Source organism: Leptonotus elevatus, chromosome 18 (assembly GCF_054856555.1).
Source record: "Leptonotus elevatus isolate MCC_2025b chromosome 18, RoL_Lele_1.0, whole genome shotgun sequence".
NCBI lineage: Eukaryota > Metazoa > Chordata > Actinopteri > Syngnathiformes > Syngnathidae > Leptonotus > Leptonotus elevatus.
Window position 1 is genome coordinate 13,756,104 of NC_141256.1, and position 16,668 is coordinate 13,772,771.

At 41.4% G+C, this 16,668-nt stretch overlaps 1 protein-coding gene and 1 pseudogene across 2 annotated transcripts; one reads left to right on the forward strand and one right to left on the reverse strand.

Moving 5' to 3' along the window:
* kif3ca (kinesin family member 3Ca) lies at window positions 1–13,342 on the forward strand. Its single transcript, XM_086060673.1, has 8 exons — window positions 1–1,941; window positions 9,195–9,296; window positions 9,373–9,495; window positions 9,830–9,948; window positions 10,090–10,206; window positions 10,305–10,413; window positions 10,499–10,644; window positions 11,708–13,342. Exons 1-8 carry the CDS (start codon window positions 529–531, stop codon window positions 11,790–11,792), a joined length of 2,214 nt encoding a protein of 737 aa, XP_085916799.1. The 5' UTR covers window positions 1–528; the 3' UTR covers window positions 11,793–13,342.
* A 1,365-nt stretch (window positions 13,343–14,707) lies between these two features.
* On the reverse strand, window positions 14,708–16,668 carry LOC147158727 (toll-like receptor 5; annotated as a pseudogene). The gene is made up of 2 exons (XR_015090716.1): window positions 16,586–16,668; window positions 14,708–16,452 (listed from the first exon to the last, which is right to left on the reverse strand). The product of XR_015090716.1 is annotated as a toll-like receptor 5 (transcript).

The following is a 16,668-nucleotide window of genomic DNA, read 5'->3' on the forward strand; positions in this document are numbered from 1 at the left end:
TCGTGTGTGCGCGCGCTTGTGTTTGTGTGCGCGCGTGTGTGTGTGTGGGTGTGTGTGTGGTGTGTGTGAGGTAGGACGATCTGTCTCTCGGTGATCCACACCCGCGCGCCGGACTGAGCATCATTGAGCGGAGGACTGAAGGATGTGGATTCCCTGGGCGTGTAAAAAAGAAGATATGAGCGCAATATCGGTCATTTTATCTTTGACACGGTGGGATTTTTTTTTGTTTTCATGTGTGGACACGAAGCGGGAAGGAAGCGTCGAGCCAGTGCGTGAGAGCTGATACCATTTATGCTAATTTAACAGACAGTCAGGGCAATTGAGACATTAGAATAGCATGTTTTCATTTGCACTGTTAAATACAAGACCATGCTAATTTATTTAATTGAAGAAATCTTCATGTCGTGCTGAATGTTTTATTAATGAGAAGAAAGCCTATGGTGACACAAAGCTAGTAGCCAGGAAGGTTTTTTTTATTTATTTGTATTTTATTGTCATTGTGTGACTGGTAACAACAAGACGCCAGCCATGTCAAAGAATAAGAGCAGTGAGTCGGTTAAGGTGGTTGTTCGATGTCGACCCCTGAACCGAAAAGAGGAGTCCAACGGTCCCTCCGGCAGCATCGTGCGGATGGACCTGCGACTGGGACAGGTGATCCTCAGGAATCCTCGAGCGTCACAAAGCGAACCCCAGAAAACGTTTACGTTTGATGCTGTTTACGATGCCAATTCCAAACAACGGGATCTGTACGACGAGAGCGTCAGGCCTCTGATAGATTCTGTACTAGCCGGGTTCAATGGTACCATATTTGCTTATGGACAGACGGGGACTGGGAAGACGTACACCATGCAGGGGATGTGGTTGGACCCCGAGAAACGGGGCGTGATACCCAACGCCTTTGACCACATCTTTACGCACATCTCCCGCTCGCAGTCTGATAAGCAGTACCTGGTACGGGCGTCCTACCTCGAGATCTATCGTGAGGAGATCCGGGATCTCCTGGATCCCAACCACGCCAACGCCCGGGGGCTGGAGCTTAGAGAGAGTCCGGAAACTGGAGTCTACGTCCCGGACCTCACCTCTTGTGTCTGCAAGAGTATCAAGGAGATCGAGGAGGTGATGAACGTGGGAAACCAAGCGAGGGCAGTTGCGGCCACCGACATGAACGAATATTCGTCCAGGTCCCACGCCTTATTCCTGATCACTGTGGAGTGCGGACAACCTGGTCCGGATGGGAGGAAGCACATCCGGGTCGGGCGGCTCAACCTGGTGGATCTGGCCGGCAGCGAGCGCCAGGCCAAGACGGGTGTCCAGGGGGAACGTCTGAAGGAAGCGGCTAAGATAAACCTTTCTCTGTCCGCGCTCGGGAACGTCATATCTGCACTTGCGGACGGCCGCAGCGGCCACGTACCGTACCGGGACTCGAAGCTGACCCGCCTTTTGCAGGACTCGCTGGGCGGTAACGCCAAGACAGTCATGGTGGCCACTTTAGGCCCCGCCCCCCAACACTACGACGAAACCCTCACCACTCTTCGCTACGCCAACCGAGCCAAGAACATCCAGAACCAGCCTCGGGTCAACGAGGACCCCAAGGACGCTCTCCTGCGAGAGTTCCAGCGGGAGATCGCTCGGCTGAGGGCCCAGCTCAACCACAGGAAGTGGAGGAGCAAGCAGAAGAAGGAGCGGCCGGACGGCGAGGACTCGGAACCAGATGAAGGGGATGAAGGCGCCGAGGAGGAGGAGGAGGAGGAGGTGGAGAAGGAGGCTGAGGAGTATGTGAAGCAAGAGGAGCAGCGTCTGGAGCGGGAGAAGGAGGCCATCAGAGGTGACCGATCACTCCTGGCTGATGAAAAGCAGAGGCTTCTTGGCGAGAAGGAGAGGATGATGGGGGATCTGCGGAAGGAGCAGGAAGCCACTGAGCAGCTGACTGCCAAGTACAAGGTGAGGATTTGCATTCTGCCTATTGATCTTTTGGTGTTGGTCGCAAACATCTCAGATGGCCAGAAATCATAACAAATAGGAGTGGGTTTCACACATAAAAGTTCTGGAAGGGTTCAAATCCGGCCTCTTCTATGGTAAGACCTGATATGGCAACTATGGAAAGTTAAACAACATCCAAGATTTTGTGACTTAAAGTAGACTCAAATTTACACAGACTGGAACCGTGTCTAAAATTGGCGCAGGGCGGGTCACGCGATGTAGTGATGGCATCTTATGTCATTCATAAATATGAATTGAACACTGAATCATTGCGGAAATTAATTAATTAAACAGATCATTATTTTTATTATATATTTGAAAATCATATTATTGGTTGGTTGATATCCTATAATAGTTTCCTCCCTATGAAATTGTGACTTCGGCCCAAACACCAGCAAATTAAACAATACATGACCTAAGATTGAACCTTGAGGCACACCACACTTAATTACAAAGACTTTTGAGAAGCATGTAACTAAACGTATCATAAACCTCTCAGTGAGGGTAGGATAAAAAATAAAGTTTCTTCAATTATTGTTCAAGTTACTGCAATAACAGGTTTGGTAAGAAGGAAATGCTTGTGATACAACAACACTATTTAGTACATGAGACAATTTAAAATGTTGGCACCGATTTTAGCATTGCGGACCGCATAACAATGTTGTGACAGGCCAGATATGGCCTTGAGTTTGACACCAGTGCCATATAATGTATTCAATGCTCCCTGAAAAACAACATCATGTATGCTTTTATCAGAAGGGCCACATATCCAGTTGTTGTCTAAAAAATAGATATTTTAACAATGTGAAATAAATGTTTCCGTTTCTCTAGTTGAAGTTTTGAGGGAATGTGGCAAAGTCGCTCTAGGACAAAATCCTCTAACTTTGCCCCCCCCGTCCCACTGAGATCTCTCGTATACATTTCTTCATCCGGCCTCTCATATTCCTTCCTGTCGCGTTGTCCTTCAAAGCGCCGTGTGCCTGATACTGCTGAACCGTACCAAATCTTCTGTGATCTTGCCGCGCAGTGCAAGTTCTCATGTTTGATGCTGACCGAGTGGCCGCTGAGTGGCGTCAGCCACGGGAATCAGCGAAAATCTAACCTCGCCTTGAGGGACAAGATGATTGAGGTCAACTATTTCCCGCCCTTGCATCAGTGTCCCTCTAAACATGCACGATAAAGCTTTGCGCCTTTATCCCGGGATACCAAAAACGTGAAGGTTTTGTTTAGTCAGGCCTATGCGTGCTCATTTGCATTAGAGCGCCTTGTTGTCAGGCATGAGTGCACGCGCGTCATGCAGAAAAAGGTGAAATAGGGAGGAAAGGAGGGATTTTTTCAAAGTTAGATGTGTCAGCCAGTGTTTTTAGAGAGCCCCGTTGTTGCGGCATGAATAGTTTCTTAAATCGCAGAGAGAGAGAGAGAGAGAGCACTTTGGCCAAGGAGCAGATGAATAAATAAGCAATTATAGATAAGATCACATTGAAATGCAATTAAGCCCCCCCCCCCCCCCCCCATCTTTGAGCACAACAAATTCAAGAGTAAAGTAGGTCAGGAGCGTCCCTGCAAGGCTGGGTTGGGTCATTTGGTGCTTCTGCAGGGTGTTGTCAGATGGCGGCGCTGCAACATGCGGCTGCTCCAAATGTTCCGGTGCGTATGTAACCAGGAGCGATAGTTTACGTTCTGCCGGTCGACAGGTCGCAACTTCACGCGGTTCGTATCTGGTTCACAACCATTTCAGTTTTGCCTGTTCTGTCGGAACAGTCTTTTGCAGCAGGTAAATAGAAAATTAGTTTTTTCGGTTTAGGTGAACGGTATGAGATTTTTTCTAATAGGTTTTCTGGTGAGCTAACAAATACACGCACGCACGCACGCACGCACATACACATACTCACCCACACACACACACACACAAAAATAAAAAAATAAATAAAATAAAATAAAAGAGCAATGATGATGACATTTCCAAATGAACAATACTGAGCTCTTAAAAAAATAAAAAAAATAATTCGTTTTTAGTTTATAAACAGCTCTAGGGACAATATTGAATATGCAGTTAAAGTGTTTGAAGAGTGATGTAATGATGATCAGACTTAGTCTGCTGACTCGTGGTTAGTCTCGGTTATTATTTTTGATATTTGCCCATCAGCAAAGTAAGCAGATGATTGGTCATTTCTGTTTTTGTTTGCAGGTCCTTATTTGACATATTTGCTATGTGAAGCTATAATGCTACTCCGTAATATAGCTTTAGGGGTTCGCGCATCGTCGCCAGTGTTTTTGACTTATTGGCGCACGGCAACATACATTTAAATCTTAAAATGCTCACAACCTAGCCAAATTTGAAAAGTTGCGAGAGAGAGAATTTTTTTTCATGTAAACATGGCATTCTGATTCATATAATGTTTGTGGAACATGAACTAAGCAGCAAAAAACACCTGCTTTTTTCCCCCCCCTATCTCAGTGGCAGCCATTTTGTCACTTGCTGTCGACTGAAAAAGACATCACAGGTGATCAGGGCTCGGGTAACGACCAATCACGGCTCAGCTGTATTCTGAGTTTAGTCGTGACGTGACGTGAACCGTGATTGGTTGTTACCTGAGCCCCAAGCAACTGTGATGTCATTTTCAGTCGACAGCAAGTTGCAAAATGGCCGCCAATGAGACTTGTTGGGCTGCATAGAACAAATTAGTTTGAAGATTTTTGGGGGTTTTACTTCCTTTTAAAGTATATACCGTATTGCGGGAAATAATTTAGATGACTGTATTATTCATCTGACAGAAAATGGTAGATGGATGGATACTGTCAGTTTATGAGAACATGAAACCTCCCCTTGAATCGCCTCAGGACTCTTCTTAGAGTCACTTTTCTAGGCTAAAACTGTATCATCGTCTTTTGTCCTAGTCAAGGTTTCTTGTTTCTTTGTCGTGATGGCTGCGGGGCATCAGCACGATATTTGTTGACACCCTCAGACATCCTTCCTTGTCTTGTTCAACAAGCTCGCTGGAAAATATTTTTGGCTGATCTGTCATTCAAATCGAGAACATATTAACTCATTCGCTGCCATAAATTCATGTTAAAAAAATAGATTATTAAAAATTAGGGGCAAGAGGCGATTATTTTTTTAAAATTGTAATTAATCACATGACTTCACGAGTTAACTCACGATTAATCACAAATTTTATATCTGTTCTAAATGTACAATTTTTTTTATAAGTTTTCATACTCTTGTTAACAAAAGTGGAAAAAAATGTAAACAAATAGAAATAGTTAAAATGAATTTTTGATGTTTATAGCCGTCAACGGCAGTGAATGATTTTTAAAAAAAATTTAAGAAAGAAAATATTATAAAAAAATTCGGGGCGTCAGGCGATTAACGTTTTTTTCATTGTAATTAATCGCATGACTTCACGAGTTAACTCGCGATTGATCACAAATTTCATATCTGTCCTAAATGTACGAAACAAATGATAGGTTTTCATACTCTTGTTAACAAAAGTGAAAAAAAATGTTAAACTAATGCGAAATAGTTCAAATGATTTTTTTGACATTTATAACCGTCAATAGCAGTGAATGAGTTAAGGAACCATTTTTGTAACTTCTTGGAGAAGGGCTAGTTTCTAATGCAACTCACATCATGTCACGTGACCTCAACTCCTCATGCACACAATATGTGCATTCTTTTCAGGGTAGATTGACTGTTTCCTGTTTTGCTTTTCTCTCTCTGTTTCATTGGTGAAGGAAAAGACCTGTGAAATGGCGCTTGTGTGCGTGTAAGCGGATGAACTAAAACATCCCGTCGCTGCTCTCTGTCTTTCAGCAGTGAAGACCTCACTGAAATATTGATGTTTGGGAGTGCTGTAGAGATAATGGAAAATCAGCGAAAGCCGCTAATTTAACTCATTCACTGCCTTAAATTCATAAAAATAAAAAAAAGATTATTAAAAATTAGGGGTGACAGGCGGTAACATTTTTAAATTGTAATTAATCGCATGACTTCACTATTTAACTCATGATTAGTCATACATTTTATATCTGTTTTAAATGTACAATAAAACAATTCTAGGTTTTCATACTCTTGTAAACAAAAGTGAGGGGGAAAAAGTGAAACTAATAGAAATAGTTTAAATGATTTTTTGACGTTTATAGCCGTCAATGGCAATGAAGAAAAAAAAAAAGGAAAAAAAAGAGATTATTAAAAATTTGGGGCGTCAAGCGATTAACATTTTTAATCATAATTAATCACATGACTTCACTAGTTAACTCACAATTAATCACACATTTGATATCTGTTCCAAATGTACAATAAAAAAAATTCTAGGTTTTCATACTCTTGTTAAAAAAAGTGGGAAAAATGTTAAACTCATAGAAATAGTTCAAATGAATTTTTGACGTCTATAGCCGTCAATGGCAGTGAATGAGTTAAAGAATAAAGAAATGTTCTCCATTAGTTTGATAAAAAAAAAAAAAATGAAAATACTATGAAAACTATTCGATTCAATTGATTGTTTCCCCCCTAAAAAGTTTACAAACAGCAACCTGATGTGGAGTGCACCTCTACTGGTGTAGCGGAGATTGCTTGACCTTTGCGATTTCCTCCTGCCTCCTGTCATTACCCTTCACCTTCAAACCCTCCTCTTTGCCTCTGTCTTCTTCTGGTCTTTCTGTTGCGCACGCGAGACCTGTTGTCGTCACGTCGTATTTATAGCTTAGTCGCTCCCTGCAGGGCCAGGCTTCACCGGGGGGATTGACCGTCAAATTCAAAGGAACCAGAAGCTCATTATGAAACTTTTCCCACTCTTCTTCACTCAGTCTAAGGATGAAACAAATTGCGCACCTCAAACACAACTGCTTTTTTTGGTGCAATTTCCAGCTGAACGATGTGAAATAAAATATTGCTTCAACTTAAAATATGGCCACGGTCTGAATAGTTTGGGGTACATGATTTACTATTACCTATTACAGATAATCCCAAGGCACTCATTTAAAATGCTGACTGACCTAAAGCCTGCATGTACAGTATACTCTCCTCTATAACAATAACCAGCCTATCAGGAGGAAGGAACACGCATGCGAGAGAAAACCCCCTAACATGAATCAGCCCATTAATGGCGCACAATGAATGTGCCTGAGCACAAAGGACACGCACATCTTTTTATAGCTATAACATAATATAACATAACACTAGAGCATAAAAAAATATATATACATTCCACAGCGCCTCTCTGCAAAGTTCACAATTGTAAAAGTCTGAACCCAATTCTTAGCCTTCAAACCTGCCCACTTAAGTTGGCTGGTCCCTCGGGTGCACGTGTCACCCCCAGTTGGTTTTAAAATATTGTTTGTCCTCACAGAGGTGGAAACAAACACGTACACACACGGAAGACAAAGGCAGGCCACTAAACAAAGGGGCTTTCTGTAAAACCCTTGCCGCTTTTTTTTCTCTGAAGGCCTCCACTGTACCCGTTACACAAGTGTTTGTGTGTGTTTCTGCTCTCTCATTAATTATTAAGTGGACAGCAGCAAGAGTGTGGTATGTGCAAGTGCATAGAACGTAAAGGCTGCTTACAATAAACACACACTCGATTGTTTCCCGGGGGCAATAATGTTGTCTCGCCATCTTTAGGGTCTCTGCACCCCCCAAAAAACCTTTGTCTTATCTTACACTATAGAAGTGGGTGATTACACTACAGAAACGTACAGTTTGTGTATGCACTGGTACTGTCTCACGTGTTTTTGCCCCGTGTACCCACTAATTTAGTGTACACCGTCAGGAAGAAGTCAAGTCAACTGCAGTAACAATTGCTGTAATCAACTTCAAAATAAACCTTAACAAATAAAAAAAAAATGGACATCAATGCCTTGGTATACTTTTATTTTGAAATTGTTTCCGGCGGCGTAACGTGACTCGTCTTCCAGACACTAGCTGTGGCAAACTGTTGCCACCGTCAACAACAACACAACCGCTTCCTGATATCAAGTTCAATCGCTAATTAAGGGTGATTTAAAATATGATTATAATATACTTGTTGCCAGCGTTTTAGCGGTGGCTCGAGTGTTAGCGGCTAGCTAGCAAGTGCCCCGAGAGCCGTCGGATTACTTTTTTTTAACGTTAAGGGGTTAAAGACAAAAATGACTCTGCACAGTTTGATGTTGACAGCCTGACACAGCTGCCATTAATACTAATATTTTTTTAACAAACCACGCTTACTCAAATGTGCTTTTTTTTTAGCCGTCAAAATAGCTACTGTGGTTCTGACGCACTTCATCTCATTGTCTACCCTTTTTGAATTTGAGAACAAAAAATGGTCAACGTTGGTTAATTTGTATGTTTTATTGGGAAAGTTTTATATCCATAAATGTACATTTCTAAACTTGAAACCTTTATTTAAATTATTTTTGATTGAAATGGACAATTATTTTAAGTCTCTTAAATTTGTAATGAACAAGAAATGTCATTTGATCTAAAAAAAACAAAAAATAATTTTAAACCCTCTTGAAACTACTGAATGTTTTTTGTCTTTTTTTTTTTAACTTTAGTTTCCCCCTCTGTTTATAATTTTTATTTTTAGTTTATATTGTGCTTCATGTAAATTGGATTGTCTGATTTGCATTATTCTATGTTTAATACATGTTTTAAAAAAATCAGCACTACAAAAAAGGGAAGAGATTTGTCTAATTGTATTTATTTATTCAAATATATATATTGCAGATTTTCTCTATCATTTAAGAACATGAAACTGACCGAGAATACAGTATTAGCAAACATTTCAGCCACACTCCCAACATGATGTATTGATATGTGGACTTTTATGTACAGCGATAGTGAGATGAGAAATTATTTGCTCCCTTACGAGTAACTGACTTTACAGTCCACATATCAGCCGTGAAGCAAGATTAATGAGGTTTTTATTGATGCGCCCAGTCGATGTTTAATTCATCGCGTTGGAGCACAGCTCAGCTTGTTGTAGCTTAGTGTCGTCATGGGGCCGGCGGAGCTGCCCACGTCCGTCCGCCTTATCAGCTGCATCGAGCCAGGATGAGTGAGTGTAACTATTTGTATACATACACTTTCAAAGTTATCTTTTCACAGTATGTAGGCTGTAACGTATAGTAGATTGGTTGCTTTTAATCAATAAAAAAACGAGTGGCTAGTCACTGGGATGCTAAAACTGCTTTGTGTTGAGTATTGACTGCAGTCTCTTGTTACTCTATTCCAGGCAATAGAGAGCAAGTTGCTGGTCGGCGGAAAGAACATCATCGATCACACCAATGAGCAGCAGAAGATGCTGGAGGTGAAAAGGCAGGAAATTGCGGAGCAGGTATGCGCGGCCTTTGCACGGATGTACCGTATGGCTGTGGATTGTCATTGTTGTTTTTCCTACGAATGCTTCCAAGTCGCGCGGCGAGCGGGAGATGCAGCAGAAGATGTTGGTCCAGGACGACGAGACGCTGGAGCTGAGGGAGACTTTTACTTCTCTGCAGCAAGAGGTCGAGGCCAAAACCAAGAAACTCAAGAAGGTAGAGATCTCATATACCGGAAGAAGTTAACTCCATTGCAGTCTCATTTAACCAACTCGGAGCACTAAAAGTGGTGCATCTTCATTTTGGTGACAGAAAAGAGACTGGACCAGGCGAAACCAGGTCTAAGTTGTGGCGCAAGCCGATATTTCACCATGCTGCCTTAAAACTACAAAATGACTTTCTGACTTATAATGTGACTGTCATCACAAGCTGAAGTCACTAATAACGCATTTTTCCTTACGCGAGTACCTCAATCGCTGTTGCTAGGGGCGACCAAGTTACAGCTAATTTAACCCTTGAGTCATTTTGTTTCCTGCATCTTTTCTCATAGCTGTACGCCAAGCTCCAGTGCATCAAAGCGGAGATCCAGGATGTAAACGACGAGCACGTGAGGAGCCGGCAGGAGCTGGAGCAAACGCAGAACGAGCTCACCCGAGAGCTCAAGTTCAAGTAAGGACATAGCTCGCTTTGATCAAAGAAATTCCATGTGACATTTATTTCAATGACATGATTCTGACCTGAATCCGCTCGGGTGTTACAATGGGTTAAAATCAGGATATGAATGTGAACGTATCATTTTTTGCCGCGTAGGTATTTAATCATCGAGAACTTCATCCCTCCAGAGGAGAAGAATAAAATCATGAGCAGAATGACCTTTGACCCAGAAGAGGATCAGTGGAAGTTCCAGCCCCTGGTTCCTGCTGAGAGGTCAGGGTTTGAGATAGATTGATTAACGCCGCTTGAATATGTAATACAACCTGCTCCTCATTGATTTCTGATTTCCCTCCACTTCCTCTTCTATTCAGCAAACCCCCGGAGATGAAGAAAAGGCCAACATCTGCAGTAGGATATAAAAGACCAATCAGCCAATATGCCAGGGTTGCCATAACGATGGGGGCTCATAACAGATTCAGGGTAAGGCTTGTGTGACTGTGACTTTGACTGTGTCGTTTGCGGTTTTTATATGCCGGTGTGTGTGTGTGTGTGTGTGTGTGTTAAGGCTGAGAACATCATGTTTCTCGAGCTGGACATGAACCCTCCAAACACAGCCTCATTGGGTCGCTTAAAGGATGCGGAGCTAAACCTAAGCTCCTCTGTGGACAACTCACCTACCAACGACAGAGGCGTTCACAAATCTCGCTCCTGGTAAGTCAAATCAAAATCAAACCTAAACACCTTTAAATATGTTTTGTAATACTTTGTCCTTCACTCCCAAAAACGTATTTATAATTTTAAAAAAATGTTTTATGTTAGCGCATACAAAAAACTTTGATGCAGCTTCTGACCTGAAGAGGTCGCTTAAAGCAATGAAAGGCCAGCAGATGGCAGCAAAGTATAAGAGATCAACCAGGGCCATGTTGCAACAAGCTCTTTTCCCCCAGTGTTTTCAACAGATTTGTGAATAATGATGAAAGTTAGCTTTATTCTAATGCTAATTGCTGCAAAATATACTTTTATCCTGTATTCCTGTCAAAATCCAGTAAAACAGCCAGGGAGCGAAGGGGGTTGCTTCAGTGAAAATGGCTGGGAGTGAATGAGTTAAATATAAAAATGTCTAATTCTAAATATATTTGTAAGGGTTGTCAGTCGATTATTATTTTTTTTATCATAATTAAGCGGCAAAGTTCCTAAGTTAATATATATATATATAATTTAAAAAAATTTAATACATAAATAAACAATAAATTAGAATTTGTTGTATTTGCTTGTTTACCATCTAACCACTCTGTTTGAATGGGTTACTAATGGTACTGTTGCAAAATAAAAAATAAAAAATAAAACATAGTCCAATAGTCCAAAAAAAGTAACAATCAAATTTGATCCTAATGGTAAAATAGTAAATAAAGCACCCGTTTATAGTGCTTTGTCTACACCAGGCGTCAGTTCACAGAGAGTGGCCGACCTTGAACCTCAGCCATCGCGGTGTGAATGAGTAATATGCACTTAAGTTCATGTCGTGCATTAGCGCTTAATGGAAAGATCCGTTTTTATTCCTCAGCCCCTATCTGGCGAGTGTCAATGGCTTTTCCGTGGTGCATCTGAATGGAATTATTCAGGATTAGCCACCCCCATCCCTCTCTCAGCATCCTGTAATCTCATTGTTCATGTATAATCGTGTTAACCTGTGATTTCGTTTTTCCAGTCAATTATTTGACACATGCTGGTTTTAAATAACCTTTTTTTTTTTTTTTTTTTTTTTTTTGGGCAGGTGTCAAAGCCAAACGTCTCTCACGTCTTCCTCTTCTAATGTTTCCCTTTCGGCTTGTACTGCCATGCCTGCATCGGCGCAGTGAATTGGTTGAAGCTGTTACTGTTATTTATTTTGCTGCAAATTTTGGTGCTGGGACATACAACAACACCTCTTTAGCAACGCAACAAACGGTTGCAGTACATTGAAGGACCTTACAAAGCTTGTCGAGAAAAAAACGAACTGAACCTTCGTTGCATGTGAGAGAGCAAAGAGAGTTGTAAATGTCGGTGCGGGCGTGTGCGTATGCTTGTGTGTCACCAAAGTGGCTTCTATCCTGTATTATATGATATCCGTGTACATATTTAATTTATTTGTCTTTAAGGGTTGAAATGAAATGTCATTATGCATTCCCGTAAAGGAGTAAATCTCCATGTGTCTTTTTTTTCTTTCACAGTAGAAAATATTCATGTGCTTGTGCCCGTGGGTCAATTAAGAAAGTCATTATGTGTCATTTAAAAGATAAATATGCCTTTAAAATTGAGTTATAAAAAATATATATATACAAGTCACACATTTTGTGAAAATGGAATATGACCAATACATTAAATTAGACATTAAAAGAAAGAAAAGTATGTTCAATTATTTAACATAAATGCATATAATCAAAAATAGAATTATATTTCTTGGAGTTTAAAAAAAATATATATTTCAGCGGGTGTCCTAATAAGGCTTCCAACAAGCCTAACAGACAATACAGACGAAAATACATGTAATGTGATGTTTCCATCTGTTTGAACCGTTTGCAGATGTGTATGGCGATCACAATTGCAGCACCGAATTGACCCATTTCTGTTCCGCAAGGAAATGCTTAGAGGCTTCACCCAAATGTTCACATTCATGCTGTTCAATGAAGGCTCCACGCCGTTTACCTTTAACGATGGATAAATGCGGACGTGACGCGATTGTGGCGCCGCGCGTGCGATGCAAGAGGATGTTGCACATTAATATTGCGTTAGTAAAAATGAATGAAATTTGATTTTCAAACATCAAAGGGACTATTTAGTAAAAAAAATATTAGTCAGGGTAGATTTTCCATCAACGTCAACTGAACATTAAGTGATGCATTTTTCTGTCTGCTGTTCATTTGTTCTACTTCATTCACTCAACATTGAGAGGAAACTATACCATATAGCGCTGACGGTAAAGGCAGGGTGAATGTGATTTAGAAAAAAAGAAAAAAAATGATGTTAATAATTATGTCTTTGTACATTGTCTCAGTGTACAAACCTTGTTATACACGTGTCAGTTAAGTCGCCGTTCTGTGTCGGCCTTGTCAAATATTGTATGACTATGAGAGGGTTGTGGGGGAGGAAGGAAGTGACATGCCCATGGAGGAAAAAAAAAAAAAAAGAGGGGGAGGAGGGATGGAAGCAGTGAGCCAAAGACAATCAGGAAGTGAGGAGCGACTGTTGGAGGAGGTGGAATACGGAGCCAGTCGCCATGGTAACCTGCCTAGTTGAGGAATGGATAGCGGAGTAAGGGGGGGAGTGGTCTCATATTTATAATGGTTGTGAAATAGCAAATGCTAGTCGTGCTGAGCTCATCTGTTGTGGGTATAAAGAAACGTGAATAAAAAAAACACTGACACAAGCATTCTGGAGTCATATTTTTATGCTATTTCATCAAGCGTGTGTTTACGGTGAACGGCTTTATATATAGTATATTATTTATTTATTTATTGTTATCGAAGTTGATTTTCTTGAAATTCGCCCAACATTTTATTTTACATTGCACAACAAAAGTTCCCTCATGCAATTGTGAGTCTTATCAGCAGATGAATTACAGAGGCCTCTTCCTCGCCCCCCTGCTTAGCAATTCAATATTTCATGACCAGCGTGCAGCTTTTTTATTAGGAGAGCAGGGGGTGAATTTTAGAACAATATGCCAATGTAATCTGCAATGAGTGGTGCACAAGTGAAACAATATTTCAGACGAACTCAAACGATGTTCTCTTTTGCTCAAAATAAGAATAAATGTTCACGTTTTCTTCTTACCGCAATTATGCAAACATCCTTTATCATTGATTCCATTTTAGAACTGTAAATATTTAGACACGTATCTAGTACTTGATGAAAACGATATGGTGCTTTATGTTGTTACGGTGGGTTCTGTGGACTGGTTGGTAGAAGGTTGGTAGCGTCATGGTCCGGTGGTTATTAGCTCTATGCTGCCCTCTGGTGTACAACCCTAAGAAATGCAAGCAGCTCTTCCAAAGCTATGATCATATTTCAGATTCAGGGAAGGATTTCAATGCCCACTATGCGCAAGAAAACATCCAAATTAGGCCCAGTCAGCCATTTTCCTTCACTCGGTGTTGCAAGGTTTTCAGGTGTGAATAGGGGGCGGTCTCATTCTGGTCACTGGAATTTTGATGGCACCTCATGGCAAAAACCTCTCTTAAGGATCTAGAAAGAAAAAAAAAGTTCTACATAAAGATGGCTGAGATGATGACGAGCAACCTAAAACATGGACTACTATAATCATGGCCTTTCTGATGACACCAAGATAAACGTATTTGTTTGAGATGGTGTGTAGCGTGCGTGACAGCAAGCAAGTGAGGAGTACAAAAACAAATATGTCTTGCCTACAGTCAGATGGTAAAAAAAAATCACTTTATTACTATACATTATACATCATAAACAATTTTCAGTGTTAACATTAATAGGTAAACCCCAAGTCGTGTGGTCTGATGATACGGAGAGAAAAAAAAAACGAATTTGTTCAGACAGCCCTTGAATCACTTTTTGGGGTAAATGGTTAAAAAAAATAATTTTTAGTATTAACAATATGTAAGTAAGTACAAATCATTTTATTTTGCTTCCAGTGCCAAGAAGAAGAGTGGAGTAATCCAACAGAGCAACATTATATAAAGCAATAGGAAATTCACATTTGAACTCCTCGACAGGACTCAAAAACGTTACATTTGTTTCCTTAATCCACTTCAGGAATTTTGACAGGTTGGAGTTACAGTGGAATCGATTCATACTTAAGTTAAGGAAGCTAAGAGCACGGAAGAGGGCCGGGTCGGGTGACGCTATGAAGTTGTTGGCGAGGTCAAGTAATTTGAGGCTTTCGGGAAATACATCAGGGTGGAGATAAGTCAAAGAATTGGATGAGAGGTCCATCCCAAGAAGCGAAGGGAGACCTTTGAAAACGCCTGCCGGAAGAGAGCGCAAGTTGTTGGAGCGCAAAGTCAGACTGACCAAATGGTGAAGACCTTCAAACAGATCCAGACATTTGCCTTGAGACCAAATGAACTGCAAGTTGCTGCTGCGAAGGTCGAACACTTTAACCTGGCTCTGCTTCTTTTCACGAGATTGTGCATCCTTTGTGCAAAACTTGATGGGGTTCTCGCCATAGAAAAGATGCTGGAGTTTCGTCAACTGAGTCATAAAGGTGTACGCGCCCTGGAGGTTTTCCACTCTGTTGTTTTGAATGTTCAAATATGTGACGTTAGGTGCAAACGTCGTGATCGTGTCCACCGCTGCGGAGGTTAATTTATTGCCATTCAAATTGAGGTAACTCAAACTCGGGAGAGCGCTGGGGAAGCCCAACGCCCTGAGAGAGTTTCCAGCCAGATTGAGTACTTCGAGACTTAGAAGTCCACTAAACGCTTGATAGCCCAAAACGCCGATGTGATTGTAAGACAGATCCAAAACCTTTAGGTTCCCGAGAGGAGCGAAACTTTGAGCGCGGATATCCCCGAGTAAATTATTGGACAGGTTGAGATTTTTTAAATGTTCCTGGCCTTCAAAGGCGTTTTGGTGTATTTGATTGATTTTGTTTTGAGAAAGATCAATAACTTGAGCTTCTGATAGTGGATCGAACACTCCCTCTTGTAACGCAAATATCCTGTTTTTCGACAGATCCAACGCGATGACTGAGCTGCTGCGGAGGCCCTCGAAAGTGCTTCCGTCCACGTCCGGGAGATTGCTAAATGAAAAATCTTCACCGAGGTGTCCTGATAGCTTAAGATGAGAGATCTTAGTTCCCTCGATAGCTTTAAAAAATGGTTTTAACTTGTCTATGCTGAAACCATTGTGGGATAAATCAAGTGTTCCGAAAGATATTCCTTTGAAAGGATTCCCACAGGTGCTCGGATCGAGACGTTCATCATACATTGCCTGAAGGTTGTTAGAGTCTAAATTCAAGGATTCCAATTGCTTTCCCTGGAAGGCAGCGAGATCAGGCTCGCATATTTTCTCGATCTGATTCAGTTTTAGATTCAAATGTTTCAGATGAGTCGAATTGAGAAAGAGATTTGAAGGCTGGAGCCTCTTTATGCGGTTGCCAAACAGGTCAAGAGTCTCTAATGAAGAAAGCGGCTTCAGATAGTTTTCCTCCAGGATGGATTCATTAAGTGAACTGTAATCCACGTAGAGACTCCGCAAACTGGACAGTCCCCAAAAGGCCCGCGGCTCCAGTTGAAGCATCGCATTGAAGCCCAGTACCAACTTCCTGAGCTGTCTCTGTCTGCTGAATGCATTGTTTTGGATCACTAGTGTTGAATGCTGATGACCCAAGTCCAGTTCTTGCAGCAGCTCCAGGCCAGACAAGGAGGTGGCGTTAATCTCACCTATGTGGTTCATCTCCAAGTACAAGTGGGTGATGTTGGGAGGCAGGGAGGGAATCCAATGCAGGTTCTGAAAGGCGCAGTTGGCTACTGAGCCAGTTATGGAGCAGGATGAGAGGCAGCCTGGCACCTGTAAATTTCAAGTGGATTAGGTCAAGCAAATGATACACTTTACTTTTGTAAAGTGTATTCTAGGTTCAGGAGCAATTCTTGATTTTTTTCTTTACAAAGGATGAAAGTAATGTTGGAATAAATGTTCCTACCTTTTGGAAGACAAATATGCCGAGCACGGAAAAAGCAAGTATCCTCATCATGTTGCTCCTGTTTTAGTCGTTGTGTATCCGCA